We start from the raw sequence: 25,524 nt of genomic DNA, 5'->3' as shown, positions 1-25,524 counted from the left end.
AATGCCAAGGAGTGTGGCTTTTACTTGGTTTAAGGCTTCATCCAATCAGCCGAAGGCATTATGAAAAATAACCCACAGAACGCTGGACTGCAAGTGGCCATAGCATCAAAACCGATGCTTTATGTCGTGCTAATGGTTGAACTGTGGATGTATGAAGAAAACTGGATACTGTGTCAGAACTGGAGTCCCGTTCAGTCCTTCAGCAGCTGATCAGTGACACATGAAGTCAGTAATGTTACCGGGTAGACTCGTTGGGTATTAAAATTACCCAGATCTTTCGCATTGTGGAGCCCATAGATTGTATGCAGTAGAGCTGACTGAGCTGGATAATCCTGTGACTCCAAAAGACCTTCCAAATGTTATTAGACCAAATGGATCAAACAGAGAGGTGAAGTTTGGTCAGAGCTGAAATAATATGGATTACAATACTTCTTAAACACCATAAATGTGCTGTGGGACTGTTCTGAATCACTGCTGCACCTTTTGGTTTACTTCAGTCAGTACAAAGAAAAAGAGAGAGGAGGTGGTGTGACATGACTCTGTGGTTGTAAGTTGACTGAAGAATATCACAAGCATGTCATGCACCGGTACATCACTGGGCTGTCCCGATGAACCTATATTTAACAGTTTACTTTGAACCAATCAGAAGCTGCCTCCTCCTATACCTCTCATGAACACACACACACACACACACACACTCATGCACACACACAAAGGCACACACATTCACACATTATTACACCAGCACAGACACACCTGAACACATATACAGCCCAGCTCGATTTATAATAGTTGGCATGACCTGGTGCCCCCTCTCAGGGAGGAACTAAGAGAGTTCAAATTGTGGCCTAATTACGCCCCGCTTCGCTTCGCTCCCTCCGCCCTGTGCTCTCAGAAAGTAGAGCGCATAGCTACGGCACACACACACAGGCAGCAACATGCACGCTTGCTCTGCTTTGAGAACAGACGGCCTGTTTCAGAACAAACTCCCCTGTTCACACTCACTCACTCACTCACTCACTCACTCACACACACACACAAAATTGCCTCATATAGCACTCTATATCAATTATACACACACATAAATGCTGGGTAAACCTACATTTTTCTCTCAGCGAGACCCAGTCACTGTACCGCAAGTTCAATGAAGTGTAAATTCAGATGCTTGAGAAAAAAGCAAAGGAGAGACAAGTGATACTGAAATCTACAGATAAAACACAAAGTAAACATCTGTTTGGTTTGGCTGTTCTGGGCACCTGTAGAAACATGGCTCTGCAACATAGAGGAACAATGTGTCATAATTTGGTCACAAAATCTTCAACATCCATCAAGACTCTCCATGCAGCTTATGTTACTGGCAGAACCTAGACTGTTGTTTTAAGATTTTAATTTTTTTTAAAGAAAGACTCTGTTTTAAATAACTATTCGGCTTTAGTTGTAATAGTTTTGCCACTGAAAGCACTATGGCCCCAGACATTTCCAGTGCTTCCTGACAGCTTACTGACGAGCTTCAGCTTCTGGGAAAGTAAGAAAAAAAAAAAAAATCTGGGTTCTGACTGATGTTCTTAAACATCAAACTGTAGTTGAAGGAAGGAAAAATGGAATCACTGGAGGCGAAAAATGTTCCAGACCTCTCAATGTCACAACTTTGCAGACACAAAGCTTTGGTTTAGATTGCCTGACTGTGTTTGAGGATTGGAAGGCTTAAAGTTGTAGAAATCTGCCTGGAGAAGTTTAATTTTCATTTCCCATCAAACATGCTCATACATGTGCTCTTTCTTTCGCGCTCTCTCTCTCTTTCTCTCTCTCTCTCTCTCACACACACACACACACACAGGTAATCTCTCTCTGTGTGTGAGGAGAGCAGACCTGATGAAAGAGGCCAGGAGTAAATTGGACACTGAGTGTTTGATAACTCCATTTCTTCTTCTCCTTTACATTTCTGCCATATGCTCACTTTCCCTCGACACCAGTTTGTTCGATGACATTCTGCACCACTTTCCACATGTCCCTCGCTTCAAACAAGGATTACTGTAAAATAAAATCAAAAAAAGATACATGGCGAAACAGAAGGTGAATGAGGGAACCAGAAAACCAAAGCAGAGACTTATATATGCGTGTGTGTGTGTGTGTGTGTGGGTAGGTAGGTAGGTGGGTGTGAGGTCTCACTAGAGAGAGAGATTTGAATTGGCCCAGTGGAGTCACAGCAACTCGACGGCTCTATTCTATTTTTGCCTTTTTTCTCTGGCCAGACCCACAGGCTTTTCCCACAGAGCTGCCACAATACATACAGTACTACCGCCTCTATGTGTGTGTGTGTGCACGCGCGAATGTGTGTGTGTGTTCACGACTTTGACCCGTCCTTGAGAAGATGTGGCTTCCACTGAAACTGCCGGGAGAGAAAGGAACAGAGAAAAAGATGGAAAAAGAGGAATTTCAGAAAAGGAAGAAAGAAAAAAAAACTTAATTTTTTCCTCCGTCATTTTTCACTTTGTTCACATTGTTTACTGGCTACTGCAGAGCTGGAGAGGTTTGCAACTATTATACATTTATGAACGTTAAGGATCTTTTATTAAGAAAACACAGCTTTCTCAAACATCAAACTGTACAATAAAGTAGAAAGTATGAACAATACTTTCCAAAGACTGTGAAACCACTATTTAACAAATCAGACAAACCACAAGTTGATTTTTTTGTGTTGTTGTTCTCAGTCTGAGTCTGATTTGGCCTGAGAGAGGTTTCTCTTTAAAATGTATCCATGAGTAACTTTTAATGCTACAACTAAAATATCCGTTCCAATTCACTGTGTTTTATAGATGACAGCTGTCATTATTTGAGTAGAAACACAAGAACATTGTCAATGGAATGCCATCTTGTGTTGGTTGTAAGCAACACTTTCATTTGAGTAGGTGACTCTTTTATTTTGATCCCCTATTTACACAGCTCTGATAGAGTTATTAGAACGTTTACACTGTGGCAATGAAGTCAAGCTTGTTAACTTGCAACTGTGAGTTCAAACAAATTACCTTAACTTACTTATCCATGTACAGTGTTTTAAGCTTTCCCTTTTCTGCGTCTCTTTAACTCTTCGCTGACAATCACACAATGTTTTCCAGATTTTCCCTTCACTTCCTTTATCAGTGTTGAGTTAATGATAGCCTGCAGTGTAATATGTCCCTGTCTCATTTCACTGCTGTGCACTGCTTGACTACATAGTAATGCAATTGTTACATGGACACATGCTTGCAAACACACGTTGCTCTAAATACAAAGCCTTGTACACACGTATGCACACAGTGACTCTGATGAAAAAGGACAGATGAATGTGATTTGATTCTCTTTATAAGCCTGCCTGTGACGCTGGCTGCGAGTGGGGCTGATGATATGGCACATCGCTCTGTGCGCGAGTGCATGTTTGCTCTGTGTTGACATCTTACTTCAAGGAGCACAGACAGAGAGATTGAGATTAATGAACAGAAGGGGAACAGAGGAAGGGAAGAGAGATGAAGAGAGGTATAGAGAACAGAGCAGGAGAGATGGAGGAAAAGACAGGAAGAGAGCGATCACAAGGAAGAGGGGATAAAGAGGAGGAGGAGAAAACTGTAAAGTCTGAAAGAAATGGACAGTGGAAAAAGTTGATGTATGCATTTGCTTGTCTGTCTGTCTGTCTGTGTGCAGTCTGCTCTTGTTTATATGTCATTGGTCAGTGATGTGAACAACAGGACGATGAATTAATACTTTTTAAATGAATTCAATTAGCTTTAAAGGATCAATCAATAACTGCAATTATTTACACTGGACACAAACTGCTCTCTACTGGGCAGCCAACATTAAATGCTGTGTGTTTATGTGTGCTTGCGTGCGTGCACATCTGTTTCAGCACTCAGACACACACACACTCAAATATGTGTTTGTGTGTGTAAATGGATTCTTTTGGTAATTTGGCATCCATTATAAATGCTCCGCAAATGTCTTTTTAAGCTGTTGGGGGTAATTACTGTTTGTATGAGTGTGTATCCGCCCCCAATGGTAGCATGTGCAGTCAGTTTAAGTGTGTGTGTGTGTGTGTGTGTGTGTGTGTGTGTGTGTGTGTGTGTGTGTGTGTGCATGCTTGATCCCTAAGGGAATTTTTTTCTCCTGTTGGAAATCAACTGTCTATCTCTACAGCAGGCTGCCAATATTTCAGTCTGCTGTGTAATTAATTATTTATTTAATATAATGTGTGTGTGTGTGTGTGCGCGCGCACGCCTAGAAAAGGAACGTCTCATCTCATTCAGGTATTGATGTGCTTCAACCTTGACGCCTCCCTTTGTCACACAACACACACACACACACACACTCCTACAGTATACCTGACTGAACAGAGCAAGGTGTAATGGAACTCAATTCATTGGGAAGCAGCACTGAGAATAGATCACTCATTACTTGTCCTGAGGTCATCACACACACACACACACACACACATACTGGTTTTCTTAAGTCATGGGGACCTGTGTCCGAATCATCATTTGTGGGGACCACACTTTCTGGAGGTTGTAGAGAGTTGAAAAAAGTAAACTTGTCATAGCTTAGTTAGCCTATACACGCCTTCAAACCCCTGAAATGATGAAGTGATGGTTTAAACAGGTTTTATGGGGACTTCCGGAAAAACTAGTAAACATGCTTTCAGGGTACCTCATTTTACATAAATTAGAATATATTAGAATATTTCACACAGATTATTTGGTGATTTATGGGGACCTACTTTTACATAAAACAATTAAAGTTAGATACTTTTCTAATAAGCCAATTCTGTAATTATTGCATTTGCAAAAAAAAAAAATAGTGAGCTGTAAAAAACACAAATGACAAAATTATGTTTAACTTAACATGTTCATATTTTACAAAGCATTTTCAACCAATATACTGAATGCATCGATCTTATTGTCTGAAAATACTGTCGGGGCAACTTGAATGCGAAGAACTGAGTAATGAATTATTGTTCAGAAAGTGTTGCCCAACTCATATCTGCCAACATTCAAACCTTTTACATTCCACAATAAGAGTTGTTCTTCACATCTAAGCTCATTTTGTTCTTGTTTTTAACCTCTGTCAACTAGAGTTGTTCTACTATATTTAATGCTACATGAAATAGTGGATCCTGTGCATCTATTGCAATATAACAGATTTGTTAGTGCACAAGTAGCCAACATCTTTAAATTGCAAGCAACTTGTGTTTCTAAACATGTCGGAAAATGTACATTTGTTAATATTTGTTTTCCCTTCTCTTATGATTGTCAACCAAGATAATAAAAGTCATATGGCACTCATGCATTTGTTCATCTTTTACAAGGGGTTTTACCCTAAGTCCGTCCATACAACAATAAAAGCATATCATATCCCACCTGTACTGGGTTAGTAGTACACAGCTGTTAATGCATAATAATTATAATAATAATAATATTGGACCGGTACCCTACAGATGCACAAGTTCGGATATTGAAATTGGTATCGAAGAGGAAATAATGCAAAAGTGAATCACTACAGTCAACTACAAAAGGGACCACTGTATATTTTGACAACTACCTGAGACATTGTAGAGAGAGACAAACATAATTAATAACATATTCCAGCCTTCCCCCTCCCAAAAAAGCCAATCGCATGCTCTTACTTCAGAACCAGGAATCCTGACAGCGAAGTTGCATTGATGGGGGGGAATGCAGTTTCAACGGATTTGGTGCGGCTGCAGATGTAATTCCATTAAGCATGAAAAAAAGTGTATCGCACTAATACACAGCATTACCAAGAAAATTAAAGGTTTTCAAAAACTACATGTTTTTCATCTAACATTTCATGGGAAGCTGACAATGTCACATTGCAGTAGTGTATCAACCATGAAAAAGGTGGTATGATGAGAATTCAAAGTATAAACCAAGAAAAGGGTGTTTTAACCTCTTAAGCATGAGAACCCCTGGTACCAGAGGCGGCCACAGGCTCCCACAGAATCCGACATAAAAAGTTAGACTAAATATGTATCAATCTGTACACGCTACACATTCAGACAACCAGAGGTCACTCGGCTAAACGCCCATGTAGCATTTCAAACAAAACTATACACAATTCCAGCAATAAGCCTATTATTGTTTACACATACAACTGAGGTGCTCAGTGAGAGCAAGGCTCAACTGAGTGCAGACATATACGGCATGTCACCCTTACCCCAGACACTCAGCCTACCAGCCAGCAAAACTGGGAAAAAAAGCTGTGGTGAGAGTGTGCTATTGGTTCCAAATGTAGTCAATTCATCCAAATTGACCAATCCAGTGCTGAGATATTGCCACACTAGGGCCAGCTGACTGAGGAAGAGCTGTTCTTTCAATGGGAAAATGCACTGAGTTATGAGGAAAAGACTGAAAACCAGCCACACACTGTATCATTTAGAAACAATGAACACTTTTAGTGATATTTAAGTGAAATAAAAGTGTATATATACACCGGATAAGTAAAAGCTTAATAGCAGAATAGCACATTTTGAAGTCGCCTAATTATTCTGTAATTAAGGCTCTATTATCTGCTTCACTTTATGAGCATGACAGTTGTTAAACCTTGAAGTGGTTTGTTATGATTCTAGAGTATTTTAACTACCACTGTATCATTCCAGAGGGATATTCATTCTAAATGTGTCTTTTCTTCAGGTGAAAATGTAATATTTAATTTTTTTCTTCGTTTACTCTGACCCAGCAACATATATACTGATAATTTCACATCCCAGTAAATATCTTAAGTGTTACCTATCTTTTGAGTCCAGAATTATTCAAATATACCTTGTGGTTGCTGAATTTTGCCTATACAACCTGTGGGCATATCATTTTTGAGCACAGGCCCAAAATAGAGGCCAGGCCTTAATAGGTTAAACTTTGTTATTGGGCAAAATCACCTATTTTTGAAAGTAATTTTCATCAGATTTGGCCAATGATTCTGTATATGCAGTTATGTCACTATTACAATTAAAAGATGAATTTATGCCACTCCTGTAGATCGGACCCTTTCCTTGTCAACCTGAAACAGTTGGCCAGGGTTGTTCACAAGATATCTGCCGAATAGCAAGACTTGTATGAAATGACTTTGTTACTACTCAGTCAGCTAACACTTAACAACACATTAATCCAAGTGATACTCATCAAAATGAGTTACATTGAGTTTCCTCTTAATATAAATTTCAGAAGATTAACGAGGAATCCAACCCACTTGAATTGTATGACTCAACTTTTTTATTCCAGCAATGCTGCAATAAAGTAACACTGACTAAGAAACAAAATAAACTGCTTATTCAATGACAAAGAAAAGACTTGGCAGTATGCATTATGACTAAACATCAGTCAACCAATTATATCACTGACAACACCTGAAAGAAATGTGGCAGTATGCATTAGAACTAAACATCAGTCAGCAAATTATACTGCTAACAACACTTGAAAGAAACTTGGAGGTATGCATTAGAACTAGACATCACTCAGCCAGTTATATTGCTTACAACACCTGAAAGAAACAGGACATGTCCAACCTACTTTAGCGACATCTTCCGTTTGTAGGCGGTAATACGGTTGTAAACAAAAAACTTCACGTTTTGCCAGTCTCTGTTCTTGAGAGCTTCAGGCTCTGCTCTTAAACACTTTTCGCAATCGCTTTTTGATGGCACAATGCAACCACGGATTAATGCCTTCATGTGCTTCTCGACTGCCTTTACCTCTGCTGGCTGCCATGGATTCCTTTTGTGTGGAGTCTTACCTGTAAATAAGAAGAAAAACAGATGTTTACATAAAGGTACAAGGGAGGTGCTACAGTTCCTATAAGTTGCAAGTCCCGCATCAACCATCCTCAGTGATCTGCTAATTTGTTCACTGGTGGCTGCTCTGATTTTTGTGGACCTTATTGAAAGGTGTCGACTACAAACTTTTCATTATTTTTTCATTGTATTACATGACACACTTACATTTAGGGCAGCTTTCTTTTTCTTATTTTTTCACATTTGAAATTTCTCATCATAATTTTTTTGTCTGCGATTTGATTGTCAATCTTTTATTGTCTTATCTGTTCGTCAGTCATCTGTTAAGCAATTAAACTGCCCTAACCTGTATGAAAGATACTATACAAATAAAATTTGATTGACTGATTGAAGTGTTCAGCTCTCAGTCTGTTGGTTCACTCCTGCATTAACATGCATCTAAGTGGCCATGAAAATTAACGTACATCACAGGGACAAGTTCAAGATGAACTACACCTCGCCCAGAAAGCCAACGAGACCAGGCAGTGGTGACAAAAAGCTGCAATCGAGTCAGACATTTACAAAAAAAGTCAGACTGTTTCTTACAGCTGTCAAAGAATATACAATTTAACAAACTGAACCTTCTTTGAACACCATGAGACTAATAGTCTATAATCCAGTGTTAAATATTAAACAAATATCTCATAAATATTATGACACAGAACATTTGGATTTTCTGGATCACAGTGTGTTTGTGGTCCAAACTAAGAGCGGATCAGCTGATTGTTCTCTAATAGCCAATGCTGGCTAAAAACGTTTTGCTTGTATTACAGTACCAACAAGTGAGACATCTTGCATGAATACGATTTTGCCTGCTGATTTTATAAAATTATGTTTAAGTGTTAAAGTCAGCAGATGATTAAAAGTGCCGAGAACATCATTGGTACATCTACTAAGCATTAGAGAAGTGAGATGTCTGCACAACAGCCAAAGATACCATCTACCCGAGTCATAGTCTGTTCACCCTAATGCCACCTGGCAAATCATATAGCAGTATCTGCTGACGTACTACCATACTAGAGAGCAGCCTCTTACCTCAGGCTATGAGTGACGCTCACTCATAAAAAACTGTTTTCATTTTTACATATATAACCTTAAATTTGTACTTTACAACATTACATGATTATGTAGTCCAATAAATGACGTTACTCCAATAAGAAAAAAACAAAAAAGTGGAAAAATTCACCTTTGGAAGAATGCCTCACAGCACTGACTCCAGAAGATGCTCCATCTTCTGCTGGTTGCAGTCTGCGTCTCTTCTGTTTTGGTGGGATTTTATTCTCCTCAGCGTCTGCAATAGGGCTGGGAATCGATCCAGATTTCCTGGATCGATTCGATTTCGATTCATTAGGTCCCGATCCGATTCGATCCACGATTCGATCCGATTCGATTCGATATCGATTCATTGTATTAATATTGCTGGATTAAATAAAAACTCACCCTATTAAAAGATAGCCCCATGTGTGTTTGTGCTTGTATCTGTGTATGTGTAAGAAGGACACACAGAGAGACAAGATTTCAAATTTGAAAGTAAGGTTATTTATTTTGAAATGAAAACATATCCAGGTTTTATTTGAAGTCTAAATAAAAACTGACATTTGGTGGCCCTCTTTTAGTCAAATAACATACCCAGGGCTGGGTTTCTGACCTCAAAGAAAAAAAAAAGCTCATCAGTCAAGGAATTGTGCTTGACTGATAAGTCAGAGTGTATCTAACCATAACAGTGGGTGGCCATCTCTTGGTCGAATAACATACCCATAGCAGGATTAAATGAACAGAAAAACTGATCTGCCTCAGAGTGTAACATGACAGTTGGTGGCACTCTTGGTTGAATAACATACTCCTGGCAGGAGTAAAACAAGACCAGAACAAACCAACAATGACCATAAAAAAAACAAAAAAAAGCAGTAGGTCCACAACCACTGCAAGTAAGAAATTATGTTTCACAGGTAAAAGTTCTAGTCTTCAGGAATTTTGAAATTTTTCTGGAGAAAAAGAAGCTGGTCTACGTGCTGTGGAGTGAGGCAGCTCCTTTGAGCACTAACAATGTCACCAGTGGTTGAGAAAACTCTCTCTGATGGGACACTGGTCCCGGGTATACAAAGATACCTTTTTGCTAGGCCTGCCAGAAGAGGAAATTCCTCTGCATGCACCTGCCACCATGTCAGTGGATTTTGAGAGAGATGAATAGAGGGTACTTTCCTGTAGATGGTGACCTCTTCCTCAGCCCTTTCAGAGGGAGTTTTCCTTTGTGGTGGAGTCTCTGGTGTGTAGGATGACCCCAGTAAAGCCATAAGAGCAGATGACTGTTTTTGCCTCTTTGGTTGAGTTGGTACAGGCATCGCCGCATCAGTTGGGGAGGTGTCTTCTTGCTCTGGTGTAGTTTCCTGATGCAAAAAAAATATTATAAAACAAAACAGAAATTAATCGGAATTATGCATTATCTTGCCCAATAAAACAAACATTCCTTCTAAATATTAAAAATGTACACACAACAGAATCTGCAAACTTACATCATTTGATTGCTTCAGATGAGCAGCTTCAGAGGACAGTTTCAGGAAGACAGCATCACGTGCCTCATCAGACAGAAAGGGCAGAGTCTTAAAACGCGGATCCAGTGATGATGCTACACACAAGGCATCCATCAGAGCTTCATATCTATACAGAGGGACAAATATCACTTTAGATAAATAGATAAATAGATAGATAGATAGATAGATAGATAGATAGATAGAACATACATGCATGCATTGTATATACTATCATGTTATGCCTACAGTAAATGCATACAGATGAAACAGGCATGTACACAAACACGAAATGTTAAATGAACATACCTTGAACTCAAGTTGTCATGAACAGCTGTTTTGAGCTCCTTGATCACAGCAGAGTCCCCCATCCAATGCCATCTGTCTCAGAAGTTGGAACTGCAGTGGTGCAACCATGGGCATAGTTGGAGATGCTTCCTCAGAGATGGCGAGTGTGGCAGTCTTCATTGGGCTGAGGCATTTCACCATGTCCTCTGCGGTGGTGATGTCTGTCTCCGTTAAGGTGCAGATGTCGCTTTCCCTCCTGCGGACTTCGGGTGAAAGCAGCGCTGCCGAGATGGCAGGCTGCTGCTCAAGGAAGCGTTTGATCATATCCAGGGAGCTGTTCCATCTGGTCGTGACGTCCACCACGAGCTTGTGTTGAGGCAACTGAAGAAGTTGTTGCTTCTCCTTTAGTGCGTGGCTTGCAGTGGGGCTTCGGTGAAAAAATGACACAATTCGCCTTACTCGCCCGAGCAGACGCGCGGCAGCGGGAGTTTTTAGACCTGCTTGCGATGCCAAGTTGATGAGATGCGCAAAACACCCCATATGAAAATTCCCCGTTAATTGCACTGCTCTCACGATGTTCGCTGCATTATCTGTAACAATTGCGGGGTCTTTGTCAGATATGTCCCATTTCTGTATGGCTTCAGTGAGCAGGTCAGCGAGGTTACTTGCAGTGTGGCTCGTTTCCACTGCTCTGGTCTGTAGAACACTAGAAGCTAGCCTCCATTGTTCGTCAATGTAATGGCACGTAATCGTCAGATATGATATTGTATTTCTAGATGTCCAGCAGTCGCATGTCAACGCTACTCTCTCAGCACAGTGCAACGAGTTGGCAACGGCATCTTTTGACTTTGCATACATATCTGGAATGACTCTCTCGCTTAGGTGTTTTCGGCTGGGCAAGACGTAGCGTGGCTCTAACCTTTTTACTAGTAGCCGAAACCCATCGTTTCGACTACGCTGTAGGGGCGGAGGTCTTTACAAATAAAGATTCCGACTCCCTCTGTAAGGCTCAAAGCACGCTTAGACTGTGAGGGGAATTTAACACCAAAAGCAGCGTCAAGTACAGTCTGTTTCGTGTCAGATAATTTAGCACTAGCTAACTCGGGGTGATGCCTGGATATATGGTTCCTAAGGTTGGTGGTATTGCCCAGATATTTTATTTCTAGTTGGCACAACTTGCACACTGCGTTTATTTTGTCCAGCTCATCTCTGTCCCCATACCGTTTGAAGCCGAAGTGTTTCCACACATCTGACTTCATTCCCCGCGGTGTTCTTATATCTGCAGCTTCGTCCATCTTGATATTTCCTTAAGTTTCGTTTTGCCGGGAAGCGCTTCTTATAGTGCTCCTTGCACATTGGAGAAAATAGTCCCTTTCGCGTTCAAGAAAATAGTGCAGACACTTATTTAAAAAAATCGATCCACATGTTTTTGGATCGATGACGCGTTTTTTCCCCGTGAATCGATATCGAATCGTGGATCGATTTTTTGAACACAGCTTTGGAAGAATGCCTCACAGCACTGACTCCAGAAGATGCTCCGTCTTCTGCTGGTGGCAGTCCGCGTCTCTTCTGTTTTGGTGGGCTTTTATTCTCCTCAGTGTCTGCAACAGTTTCCTCTTCTGATGATTCTATGAAATACATTAATATATAATATTTTTAAAAAGATAAATCAAATGTGCTACAACAAAGCAGACCAAAATAAACAATGCTGCAAGAATGCTTTAAAACATTTAAATTCATCAAACGATTAGACACTCTAGATTCTATATGTGTTTTTCTTTTTGTTAATACATCTAAACATTATAGGACTGATTAATGATCCATTTGAGGTTTTCTACCCCCATACAATCTACCCCAGTCACAGTCTGTTCACCCTAATGCCACCTGGAAAATCATATATAAGTATCTGCTTAAGTACTACCAGACTAGAGAGCAGCCTCTTACCTCAGGCTATGAGTGACCCTCCCTCATAAAAAACTGTTCTCATTTTGACTTATCTTACCTCAAATTTGTACTTAAATATAGCACTTGAGTAAATGCACTTTGCAGCAGTCCAATCCTGCTAGGGGTACATCTGCTGACATTAGTCCAATAAATGAATAAAAAAAGTGGAAAAATTCACCTTTGGAAGAATGCCTCACAGCACTGACTCCAGAAGATGCTCCGTCTTCTGCTGGTGGCAGTCCGCGTCTCTTCTGTTTTGGTGGGCTTTTATTCTCCTCAGTGTCTGCAACAGTTTCCTCTTCTGATGATTCTATGAAATACATTAATATATAATATTTTTAAAAAGATACATCAAATGTGTTACAACAAAGCAGACCAAAATAAACAATGCTGCAAGAATGCTTTAAAACATTTAAATTCATCAAACGATTAGATACTCTAGATTCTATATGTGTTTTTCTTTTTGTTAATACATCTAAACATTATAAGACTGATTAGTGATCCATTTGAGGTTTTCTACCCCCATACAATCTACCCCAGTCACAGTCTGTTCACCCTAATGCCACCTGGAAAATCATATGTAAGTATCTGCTGAAGTACTACCAGACTAGAGAGCAGCCTCTTACCTCAGGCTATGAGTGACCCTCCCTCATAAAAAACTGTTCTCATTTTGACTTATCTTACCTCAAATTTGTACTTAAATATAGCACTTGAGTAAATGCACTTTGCAGAAGTCCAATCCTGCTAGGGGTACATCTGCTGACATTACTCCAATAAATGAATAAAAAAAGTGGAAAAATTCACCTTTGGAAGAATGCCTCACAGCACTGACTCCAGAAGATGCTCCGTCTTCTGCTGGTGGCAGTCTGCGTCTCTTCTGTTTTGGTGGGCTTTTATTCTCCTCAGTGTCTGCAACAGTTTCCTCTTCTGATGATTCTATGAAATACATTAATATATAATATTTTTAAAAAGATACATCAAATGTGCTACAACAATGCAGACCAAAATAAACCAAAAAAAAAAAAAAAATGCTGCAAGAATGCTTTAAAGCATTTAAATTCCTCAAACGATTAGAGACTCTAGATTCTACATTTGTGTTTCTTTTGCTAGTACATCTGAACTTCATACAAATGATTAATGATCCATTTGAGCTGGCTTGTTGACACGTCCTGGTAGTGTTAACCACGGTGCAATGGTAGGAATGTCAGGGGCTAAGGCCCTAATTATATAAATAATTACTTTTTTCTAATATAATACTATGAGGACGCCAAAGCTTGAATACTACACTAGTAGTAAACCTCAGCACCTATACAGGAAGTACCTCAACAAACTTAAACTAAAAAGACAAAACGACAAATTGTACAAGCACCTCTCTTTTTGGCACTGAATTGCTGACACATACCATGAAGAGTGGATTCACGGTTTTCTTCTTCTCTGCACCAATCTTCCTCACCCCTACCCAGAACTTCCTCTGTAGGGAACATACCATGCAAATAAATATGTCCAAATAAATAATGAGAAACATTTAACAAAAATTAAATAAAAATCCAACACACCGTCTGGGTCTATTTCGATTTCATCCAGGTTCTTTCCATGGAAATCCACTAATCTTCCTTGCTCAAGAGCCATCAGGACTTTACTGATTTTGGCCAGTTGCAGTGTCTTGTCTGGGAGTCTATAGAACTCACGATGGATCCGAATATCATGACCAAGGAAGTTGGCCAATTGGTCCATCTCGGTATCAGTCATGTTTAGGACGGTAGAAAGTGTCGCAGCATGCTTCTGTAGTTTAGTTGAAGTCAGTGCTTTTGGACACTTTGCTTCACATGCTCCTGCCATAACACGCATGCAGTCTGAGCCACGCAAGTGTGACATCGCTTCGGGTCTTGCAAACACATAAATGTTGTCCTTAAGGACCCCGCAAGCACTTCTCTGCTCAACAAGAAGCTCAAGTGCACAGAGCATTTTTGGAGTTAGCAGAATTGGCACCGGTCTACCTCGTTTTCCTCTGGTGACAATACGTGTGAAATGCCTGCAGAGCTTTTTCTCAACCTCAGATAAGGCCCAGTCCAAATCCTGATGGGGATCAGTTCTGTCCCTAGTCAAAAATGCATGCAGGGGCATGCTTGCCACCTCTCCTTCCCGGCGTCTGTTAAACAGGATGGTCTGCGTCAAACATACCTTTGCCAAGTCTGTCCATGCCTTTGTAGAAGGACTTTCAGACAGTGCACTGCTGTACTCCTCTTGCATTTTATCAAGAAACTGGTGCAGTTTTTGAACATCCTCGGTGAACGGCATTAGAGTGGGTGCATTCCATTTTGCTTCAGCGAGGTTCCTCAGTGCTGTTGCTGAAATGAGCGCATTCCATTTCTCACTGTGCACATCTTGGAATTCAGTAGCATGCTTCACAAGCTCTTGGTTATTGGCTATTAGTCCCTGAGCTTTCAAGAGCTTGCTGACTTTGACTAAGGCATTTCCCAGTTTGGTTGCCAGTGAAGGAATGGCAAATGTGTTGGTTTCACTCTCATAGCCACAGGTAAATTTGACAGCTTTGATCATCTGAAGGTAATTTTTGGGGTCAATGAAATCCTCCAGTTTCTTTAACTGCGTAACTTTCCTGGCACTGACAACCAGTCGTCCAAGTTCACGCATTTTTTCTCTGACACACTGTTCATTTTTAGCCGTCGCTCCACCTTTACTGAGCAGGTGCTGTCCAACCTCCATAATGACCCTGTCATGTTTTATTATGTCTGTGACCGGATCTGGATTCATTACACTGACGACTTTCCAAAGTAGCTTGCTCATATGTGAAGGCACAGGGCCAGTGTATGTACATAAAGCCTGAACGCGGTTTTGTCCAGGTTTGGGGGTTTGTGTTGCAGGCTTGAGTGCACAAATCCGAATGTGTCTCCACAGATTCTTTCTGGAAAACAGTCCTTGGCAGTACGCGCAGTGCATGTACTCTACTCCTTGTGCTAGTTTTGGTGGTCGTTTACATGGGACAAGTTGCCCCTTCCCCGTCTCCATTACAGTGGCATTATGAGCATAGTTGCCTTTTTTCAGGATGTAATCTAATTGTCTCTTTCTTTCCTTTGACCCCTTAGGAAAACTAAGAGCTTTTGCCACATCCATTTTATTGTTGTGTATACTTTCTAGATGCCTTGCCATTTTGGCATATGGCTTGCTGCAATACACACAATAGTGTCTCTTATTGTAGACTCTCTTGCCGTCACTCTTTTGGAATGCACCAACAACCACATCGTCATTAGGATCCTGACTTGAGCAGGGTTTTTCATCCGCTGTGATGTCACATGTACTACTGTTGATGTCCACATTGGGTGTTGTACTATCACATAACATAGGACTACAGTCACTTGGTGAATAATCCAGAGACTTGCGTGTTGTTGGTTTTAGTTTAAGGCTAGCATCGCTGTCCTCTGTTTCTGCGGTGGAATCAGGAATATACTCTTCTTCACTGGCTGATGTACTATCGGACAGTTGAGAATTTTCGAGACATGTGTCTTTCATCTACAAAAAAAATAGTATGATGTTTATTTAATCTCTTCATTTAAATACTTCTGTAACAGTTTTATACTGTTTCTGACTAATGTTTTGCAATTTTTTAATGTAGTAAAACAAACAATTTAAAAATGTTAATGAACATTTGATGATCAAAGATATAGAACAGCTAACAACTGAAAATCAGGATGACCGTTATGATGATGATGATAATAATAATAATAATAATAATAACAATAACAATAACAATAACAATAATAATATGAACATGAAGTGCTGTTAAATAAAACTGTTGATGGAAATATTAATATACAGGCTTGTAGTGAAAGGAAACAAGCCTTGCTCAGTTCTACATTTTAAGTGTCTACTTACTCAAACTACCTTTTGAATCATCAAAACCTAAATATCACTTAATCATTAGTTGTTTGGCAGACCTCATGTATAATAAAATCCCCTCTTATTGATCATGTCATTTTCATTTACCTGCTAAAGTAATATTTTGTCTGTCTGCTTTCACACACCTTGAATAAACCATGCTTAGTGGGGACATTTCACACATCTTGAATAAACCATGCTTAGTGGGGACATTTCACACACCTGTATGATATCAGATACTTAAAGTGTTACTGAAACAAAATCATAAAAGGTGCATTGTGGGGACGTCGTGAATGTCACAGACTACAGTGACATTCTGCCCCAGAAGAAAGTCTCATCAAGGTTCAGACGTGTCCAAATATGCCTTAATCATCAGCTTTATACAAGCATTACAGAAAACTGTTTGGCAGACCTTATGCATAATAGATTCCCCTCATAATGATCATGTCATTTTCATTTACGTGCTTAAAGAAAACAACAGCAGATATCAAAAGTGACTATGAAGACACTAGAGGTAAACTTTAAGTGATGGACATGAATTACCTGTTGACCAGTGTCACACGAACTGGATGATTCACCCAACTCTGGCTCTGACATGATCACGGGCTGGGAGCTCACACAGGGCGTATCATATGTAGTCATCTGCAATGGTTTGATACAAAGAGTAATTCAAAATATGTAAACCAACTAGTCAATTCCATGTAAACACAGTATAATATTCTATTATTTTAATACATTCTCTAAAGGACATGTCTCTTGGGTCAAATACATACCCACACACCAAACTAATGAGAAATAATCCTATTGTAATGTTTTGTCTGTCTGCTTTCACGCATCTTGAATAAACCATGCTTAGTGGGGACATTTCACACATCTTGAATAAACCATACTTAGTGGGGACATTTCACACATCTTGAATAAACCATGCTTAGTGGGGACATTTCACACACCTGTACGATATCAGATACTTAAAGTGTTACTAAAACAAAATCATAAAAGGTGCATTGTGGGGACGTCGTGAATGTCACAGACTACAGTGACATTTTGCCCCAGAAGAAAGTCTCATCAAGGTTCAGACGTGTCCAAATATGCCTTAATCATCAGCTTTATACAAGCACTACAGAAAACTGTTTGGCAGACCTTATGCATAATAGATTCCCCTCATAATGATCATGTCATTTTCATTTACGTGCTTAAAGAAAACAACAGCAGACATCAAAAGTGACTTGAAGACACTAGAGGTAAACATTAAGTGATGGACATGAATTACCTGTTGACCAGTGTCCCCTGAACTGGAAGATTCACCCAACTGTGGCTCTGACATGATCACGGGCTGGGAGCTCACACAGGGCGTATCATATGTAGTCATCTGCAATGGTTTGATACAAAGAGTAATTCAAAATATGTAAACCAACTAGTCAATTCCATGTAAACACAGCATAATATTCTATTATTTTAAGACATTTTCTAAAGGACATGTCTCTTGGGTCAAATACATGCCCACACACCAGAGTAATGAGAAAGAATTCTACTGTAATATTTTGTCTGTCTGCTTTCACACATCTTGAATAGACCATGCTTAGTGGGGACATTTCACACATCTTGAATAAACCATGCTTAGTGGGGACATTTCACACACCTGTATGATATCAGATACTTAAAGTGTTACTGAAACAAAATCATAAAAGGTGCATTGTGGGGACGTCGTGAATGTCACAGATTACAGTGACATTTTGTCCCGGGAAAAAGTCTCATCAAGGTTCAGATGTGTCCTAAACATCCCTTGATCATTAGCTTTATACGAGCATTACAGAAAACTGTTTGGCAGACCTTATGCATGATAGATTCCCCTCATAATGATCATGCCATATTCATTTACGTGCTTAAAGAAAACAACAGCAGACATGAAAAGTGACTTGAAGACACTAGAGGTAAACATTAAGTGATGGACATGAATTACCTGTTGACCAGTGTCCCAGGAACTGGAAAATTCGCTCAGCTCTGGCTCTGACATGATCACGGGCTGGGAGCTCACACAGGGCGTATCATATGTAGTCATCTGCAATGGTTTGATACAAAGAGTAATTCAAAATATGTAAACCAACCAGTCAATTCCATGTAAACACAGTATAATATTCTATTATTTTAATACATTTTCTAAAGGACATGTCTCTTGGGTCAAATACATATCCACACACCAAACTAATGAGAAATAATTCTATTGTAATGTTTTGTCTGTCTGCTTTCACACATCTTGAATAAACCATGCTTAGTGGGGACATTTCACACATCTTGAATAAACCATGCTTAATGGGGACATTTCACACACCTGTATGATATCAGATACTTAAAGTGTTACTAAAACAAAATCATAAAAGGTCCATTGTGGGGACGTCGTGAATGTCACAGACTACAGTGACATTTTGCCCCAGAAGAAAGTCTCATCAAGGTTCAGACGTGTCCTAAATATCCCTTAATCATTAGCTTTATACAAGCACTACAGAAAACTGTTTGGCAGACCTTATGCATAATAGATTCCCCTCGCAATGATCATGTCATTGTCATTTACGTGCTTAAAGAAAACAACAGCAGACATCAAAAGTGACTTGAAGACACTAGAGGTAAACTTTAAGTGATGGACATGAATTACCTGTTGACCAGTGTCCCAGGAACTGGAAAATTCGCTCAACTCTGGCTCTGACATGATCACGGGCTGGGAGCTCACACAGGGCGTATCATATGTAGTCATCTGCAATGGTTTGATACAAAGAGTAATTCAAAATATGTAAACCAACCAGTCAATTCCATGTAAACACAGTATAATATTCTATTATTTTAATACATTTTCTAAAGGACATGTCTCTTGGGTCAAATACATATCCACACACCAAACTAATGAGAAATAATTCTATTGTAATGTTTTGTCTGTCTGCTTTCACACATCTTGAATAAACCATGCTTAGTGGGGACATTTCACACATCTTGAATAAACCATGCTTAATGGGGACATTTCACACATCTGTACGATATCAGATACTTAAAGTGTTACTAAAACAAAATCATAAAAGGTGCATTGTGGGGACGTCGTGAATGTCACAGATTACAGTGACATTTTGTCCCGGGAAAAAGTCTCATCAAGGTTCAGATGTGTCCTAAACATCCATTGATCATTAGCTTTATACGAGCATTACAGAAAACTGTTTGGCAGACCTTATGCATAATAGATTCCCCTCATAATGATCATGTCATATTCATTTACATGCTTAAAGAAAACAACAGCAGACATCAAAAGTGACTTGAAGACACTAGAGGTAAACATTAAGTGATGGACATGAATTACCTGTTGACCAGTGTCCCCTGAACTGGAAGATTCACCCAACTGTGGCCCCGACATGATCACAGGCTGAGAGCTGACACAGGGCGTATCATATGTAGTCATCTGGAATGATTTGATACAAAGAGTAATTAAAAATATGTAAACCAACCAGTCAATTCCATGTAAACACAGCATAATATTCTATTATTTTAATACATTTTGTAAAGGACATGTCTCTTGGGTCAAATACATGCCCACACACCAGATTAATGAGAAAGAATTCTACTGTAATATTTTGTCTGTCTGCTTTCACACATCTTGAATAAACCATGCTTAGTTGGGACATTTCACACACCTGTATGATATCAGATACTTAAAGTGTTACTGAAACAAAATCATAAAAGGTGCATTGTGGGGACGTCGTGAATGTCACAGACTACAGTGACATTTTGCCCCAGAAGAAAGTCTCATCATGGTTCAGATGTGTCCTAAATATCCCTTAGTCATTTTTGAATTTTATTTACTAGTTGTGACACGTACCTGCTCTCGCCATGGGCAGTCCTCGCCTCCATAATCATAGGTTATTTCTTCACCTTGTTTTATGTCTTTTATGGCAAAAAGACAAAGGTGTGGACTTCCTGCAACGTCAATTCGCTTCATTCTGCAGTTGGGATGTCTGTGGTCATCGTTTACCAAGCGGCCGAAAGACCCATCTTCCCGGGAGGCATCAATGCTTTAAAACCACAAAAAAAAGAGAGAAAAGGGGAAAAAAAAAATCATAGAAATTCAAGGTCTCCACCAGGAACTCTGAGATTTTTTTTTCAATACAACAATATTTACTAACATGCAAGATCACAGTTTTACGTGACAGATATTGATTAAGTAAGACTATAAGTTAATGTCACAATGGATTCTGGAAGGTTGACCCAAATGCAGGGGAACACAGGCAGAAAATTTAATGACTTAGGTTTTAACACAGAAATAATAAACACAGCAGGTCAACAGTAAGAGAACTAAATGAAAACAACAGGCAGAGAATCATAGTAATCCACAAACAATGATGTGACAAAGACTGCACTGAAAACAGGACTTAAATACCAAAGAAGAGTTAACGTGGAGAACAGGTGTGGGAAAGGCGGAGACAGCGAGTGACTTACTGAATCAAGGGGACTAGGAGGGAAGGCTAACCCCTTAACCCCTAGTTAAATAGTCACCCCTTATGTCCTTTCCTAACCACCTTTCCCTAACCCTAATGAAAAATGTTAATGCGGTCAGGGAAAGGAGAATTCAAAAGGATTTAGGAAAAAACAACTGCTGTGCTGAGAGGATCCGACTGCACCCACCCTCAGCTATGTCATGAAGTAATGACTGCAGACATCACTGATGTGCAACGGCAGTATTGTTGGATTAGTTTTGCTTCGAAGTTATTCAGGTTGATACAGACTGAACTTGTAACAAGCTGATCAATCGTTTTTGGGAAACAGTGGTGCGCTGATTTAAATGTTGCTGCTGCTAAGAATTGTGGTATGAAATCATCTCCTTTCCTTTCGTAGAGGATGGTCCAGTGGTTCCTATGCTAAAGGAGATGTGAATGGAAACATTTAGACACCTTTCCTTAGAATTTAGAGAATCCAAACAACTCTTATCATTGCAACAACGTAACTACTTCCAGGTCACTTCCGCTCAAGGAGGAGCATAGGAAAACAGGAGACATAATATGGACAGGTGAAACTCATGAGGACAAGACAAGAGAGAGAAGAAAAACACTGTAAGTGTAAAGTAAAACATGACAGCACGAGAATCTACAAAATAAAACACAAAACCAGAACCAACACAAGAGCCCAAAATACAAGAATCTACAACAGATACACAACAGTGACACAAAGCTATGAGAAACTTATAACTTTTGTTTTTCATTTAAGGTGGCAAGTGGTTGTTATATGTGGAGAGCTTCCTTGTGGCAGTATTGTGTGTAAAAAAACAAAACAATATAACATAACCTTGCTTTGGGACACTAGTCATTCATTATAGTAGAAATGATTTGAAGATGAATGTAGCTTATAAAATACAGAATAAATACTTACAAAAAACAGTTATTTGGGTTATCTATGTTGTCAGATTTAACTGTGACCTTTGGGTTAGGGTTAGTAATTACTGTTACTGTGGTTACTGAGTTACTGAGTTACCCCTCACTGAATATCAATCTTCCTCACCGGTCTTAATATAATCAGACTCTTCCCAACTCTGGCCGCTCTAGCGAGGTGCACTGCACTTTGCGCTCCGAGACATTGGTACCGTCTGAGCAGGTATTCTCCGCAGCTGCTCATTGTCAACACACTTCACACCAGACTAACCCCACAGTAGACAAGCTGCTGGATAACTTTAGGACTGAGGTCGGCCAGGCTCCTTCTTTTGTTTGAGGTCTGAAAATGCAACTGCATGTCCGTTCTGTTGACCTGCTGGCTGTTTCTTTTTAGTTCAGTGCAGATGACAATGTCTGGCTGCTGTTTACTATTTATCATGTTAATAAGTTACTGTAGGTTATAAAATGTTTCCTACAGGAGATCGGTTAAGCAATAGGTTTTGTATTTATCTATGGTGGTCTTGGTGCTGGATGATTCGATGTGTTTCCTCATTGTTAACGTGTTTGTTAATTAGTCTGCAGCTACCACATACTGTCACAAAAACATATATTGAAGTTCTATTTTTCATGTCAGCCTGTATTCATTTCACAGAGCTGAAGGAGAGCCTGTAATCTACAATGTGTGAATCCTCTTGGTTCATGATGCTGCTGCAGCATTAAACAATCCCTTTCTTATGGAAAAAGAAATACATTTGTTGTGTTGGTAATTTCTTTAATTGGCTACATTGGTTCCTCCTACATTTTACTCTTGCTGGTTAACGGTTAATGGCCTGTTTATGAGGGTCGGTTATCGGCAGAAAAAAATATGAAAATTAGCATCCCCATTTTACTGTGATTTATCATCACACTTCCACCCTTTATATCCATCCGTTCATCCATCGATAGATACCATATGACATAATTTTACCTTTCACAGCATTTATGTGTTTCACCTCCAGTTTCCATGTTTTGTCCGTCTTTGTACTGACATGATGACAGGCGTCTTTCATAGGCGTTAGTCTTGGTGGCATTTCAAACTGCAGAGAAATAAAAAAAGTAAGATAGCTGTGACTTTTAGTTCTAGTTAAATTGTATTACAGCTATACTATAGCTGAGTAACACAGTTGCATTTGCGAAATGTTGAGCATTTTCTATGCTTGAAAAACTGCAACTTTCTATTCTTATTACATCCCCCCAGCTGCAACTTTTGAAACACACACACCAGGCAAAAATGTCATAGAAACACAGAAGATGAGAAATAATGAGGACACCCTGAAAAGCCAGCACCTTCTCTGGTTTTACCTGCTCTGGTCTGTTTCCTGTCTACTCATAGTAAACATATTTCCTGTGCTGTGCTATGCCAATCCAGCAATCCTGATCCAGCCTGAATGAAGCCGTGAAGTGTTGACTTTAAAGAAACTTGTTTTGAAATAAATCAGGCCAGGCGTAAAATGAGAGGAATGTGGAATTAACCCTATTCCCCTTCAACTGGGGAAAATGTAAAGATGGTACAGCAGCCCTCCCTTCGCCCTTCACTTAACAGTAATTTTCAACTACTGTGAAATGATCAGATGTGCCCTGGGAAATAATCAAATTCAACTTACTATGGCCCAGAAAAGTTAATCTTAAATTGCAGCAAATGTGCTAGATAATAAAATATGCTAGACCTTTGGGCAGTTTGGGTCATCATACTGTAATATTTATATTCATGTCATAGGCTACTTAGGGAATTTCGTTTTTCTTCTCTGGTTATAGTGCTCTCACACAGCCACCATGAACTCCCCTGCATGGGCTTGGAATGAAGATTCATCTACTATTGTAAAGAAATACTATTTTTATTATTTGTTTGAAGAGAGGAGTTATCTAAGTCAGAGTCCTGCACGGGTGAAAAATTATGTACCATGTCGGACACAGATGCGCATCGGGTCGGACGCCTGGAGAGACGGGTCGGGTTTTACGATTGCCATTTTTAAGGAGTCACTTATCATCAGTCATTACTAGCGACACAAATGATAAGCATTTATATTTGCAAAATAAGACCCGTGTAGACACCTCCCGTCTCCCCCATCGGCTTCAGCTGCTCGTCTGTATATCATGCCTCGTAAGGGTAGCCATGAACATCTGATTCGAGCATCAGATCTTCGAAATCCACTTCTTCCATATCATACTTTAGCTGTTGTCGTTACTTCACCAGCTTTCTCCACACCACCTGTTATCTTAGCTTAGCTTAGCTTCCAAGTAAGATGGCGGTTAGTTTTGGCAAGTAAAGTCCCTCCCACTGATCTGTAATAGGTCTGTAGTGTCAGTGGGTCCCACCCCATATTTAAAAATAAGGAACTACTACTTGCAGTTTCACCGGAGCCTGTCTCTCTAACATTCCACACTTTAAATGACACAAAAAGATGATTTTGAAAGCATTTCAAGCAGGATGTGTTTCAAGTAGATACAGCTCTCTTCTGTCAAGGAAAATGAGGAAATGATGCATGACCATTCAAAAATATGACTGGGTTCCTAATGATAGAAAGCCATGTTCATACTTACTTCTCATGCCCCAGGTAGCCTCTCTACCTGCTTCTCATGCCCCAGGAAGGCTCTCTCACCGCTTCTTATGCCCCAGGCAGGCTCTCTCACCGCTTCTTATGCCCCAGGCAGGCTCTCTCACTGCTGCTTACTGCCATACCACCAGCAGCATGCCCTATCTAATCTGATCTTGGAAACCATGCAACGTCAAGCCATAAGGAGCCTGCTATGGGGCTTTCACTGTGCTCTAAAGCCTCTTCACCATCCAACATGCTCCAAGCCCAGCTAAGCATCACACCCCTAACCCTGGAGCTCCCAGGAACCATGCCCATTAGCCGGACATGTGCACCCACACTTAAGCACTGCCAGAGTTTCGTGCCCCTCGTAATGCTGAATGGCTCCAGGAGGAGCAAGTGGACTCAGGGGCCAGCACAGAGCCCCACTCTGTCTGGAGGTTTGACTTTGCCATTTTTTCCACAGTTTCACATTGAGGACAGCTCACATGGCTGTGTACCCTTACCAAGAGGATTCTGGTTTAGAATCATCACCATAGAAAGTGAAGTGAGGCACACACCACCTGTGATGTACAACATATGGGACGCATAACAAATATCCCTAACATATAACTGTCAGCTCTATTATAACAAAATGGAAGCGTTTGGGAACAACAGCAACTCAGCCATGAAGTGGTAGGCCACGTAAAGTGACGGAGAGGGGTCAGCGGATGCTGAAGCGCATAGTGCAAAGAGGTCGCCGACTTTCTGCACAGTCAATTGCTAGAGAGCTACAAACTTCATGTGACCTTCAGATTAGCCCAAGTACAGTACGCAGAGAGCTTCATGGAATGGGTTTCCATGGCCGAGCAGCTGCAGCCAAGCCACACATCACCAAGTGCAATGCAAGGCGTCGGATGCAATGGTGTAAAGCACGCCGTCACTGGCCTCTAGAGCAGTGGAGACGCGTTCTCTGGAGTGATGAATCACGCTTTTCCATCTGGCAATCTGATGGACGAGTCTGGGTTTGGAGGTTGCCAGGAGAACGGTACATTTCAGATTGCATTGTGCCAACTGTGAAATTTGGTGGAGGAGGAATTATGGTATGGGGTTGT

The 25,524-nt window shown here is 40.2% G+C and overlaps 1 protein-coding gene and 1 long non-coding RNA gene across 3 annotated transcripts; both read right to left on the bottom strand.

Moving 5' to 3' along the window:
• Nucleotides 1-7,227: 7,227 nt before the first annotated feature.
• Nucleotides 7,228-12,095, bottom strand: LOC119017946. Of its 2 annotated transcripts, XR_005074611.1 has the most exons (4): nt 10,642-12,095; nt 10,318-10,462; nt 8,991-10,191; nt 7,228-7,767 (listed from the first exon to the last, which is right to left on the bottom strand). It is a non-coding gene; the product is annotated as an uncharacterized LOC119017946 (long non-coding RNA). The 2 variants fall into 2 exon arrangements; XR_005074610.1 differs by having other exon boundaries at nt 10,318-12,095.
• Nucleotides 12,096-13,383: 1,288 nt separating this feature from the next.
• On the bottom strand, nt 13,384-23,358 carry LOC119018070. The gene is made up of 7 exons (XM_037095423.1): nt 22,825-23,358; nt 20,315-20,507; nt 19,799-19,897; nt 19,109-19,207; nt 17,002-17,100; nt 13,967-14,035; nt 13,384-13,500 (listed from the first exon to the last, which is right to left on the bottom strand). Exons 1-7 carry the CDS (start codon nt 22,860-22,862, stop codon nt 13,384-13,386), a joined length of 714 nt encoding a protein of 237 aa, XP_036951318.1. The 5' UTR covers nt 22,863-23,358.
• Nucleotides 23,359-25,524: the final 2,166 nt, after the last annotated feature.

The sequence above is a fragment of the Acanthopagrus latus genome, chromosome 4 (assembly GCF_904848185.1).
Source record: "Acanthopagrus latus isolate v.2019 chromosome 4, fAcaLat1.1, whole genome shotgun sequence".
Classification (NCBI taxonomy): Eukaryota; Metazoa; Chordata; class Actinopteri; order Spariformes; family Sparidae; genus Acanthopagrus; species Acanthopagrus latus.
Note: the sequence above shows the minus strand (reverse complement) of the source record. Positions and strands in the feature narration are given on the sequence as shown.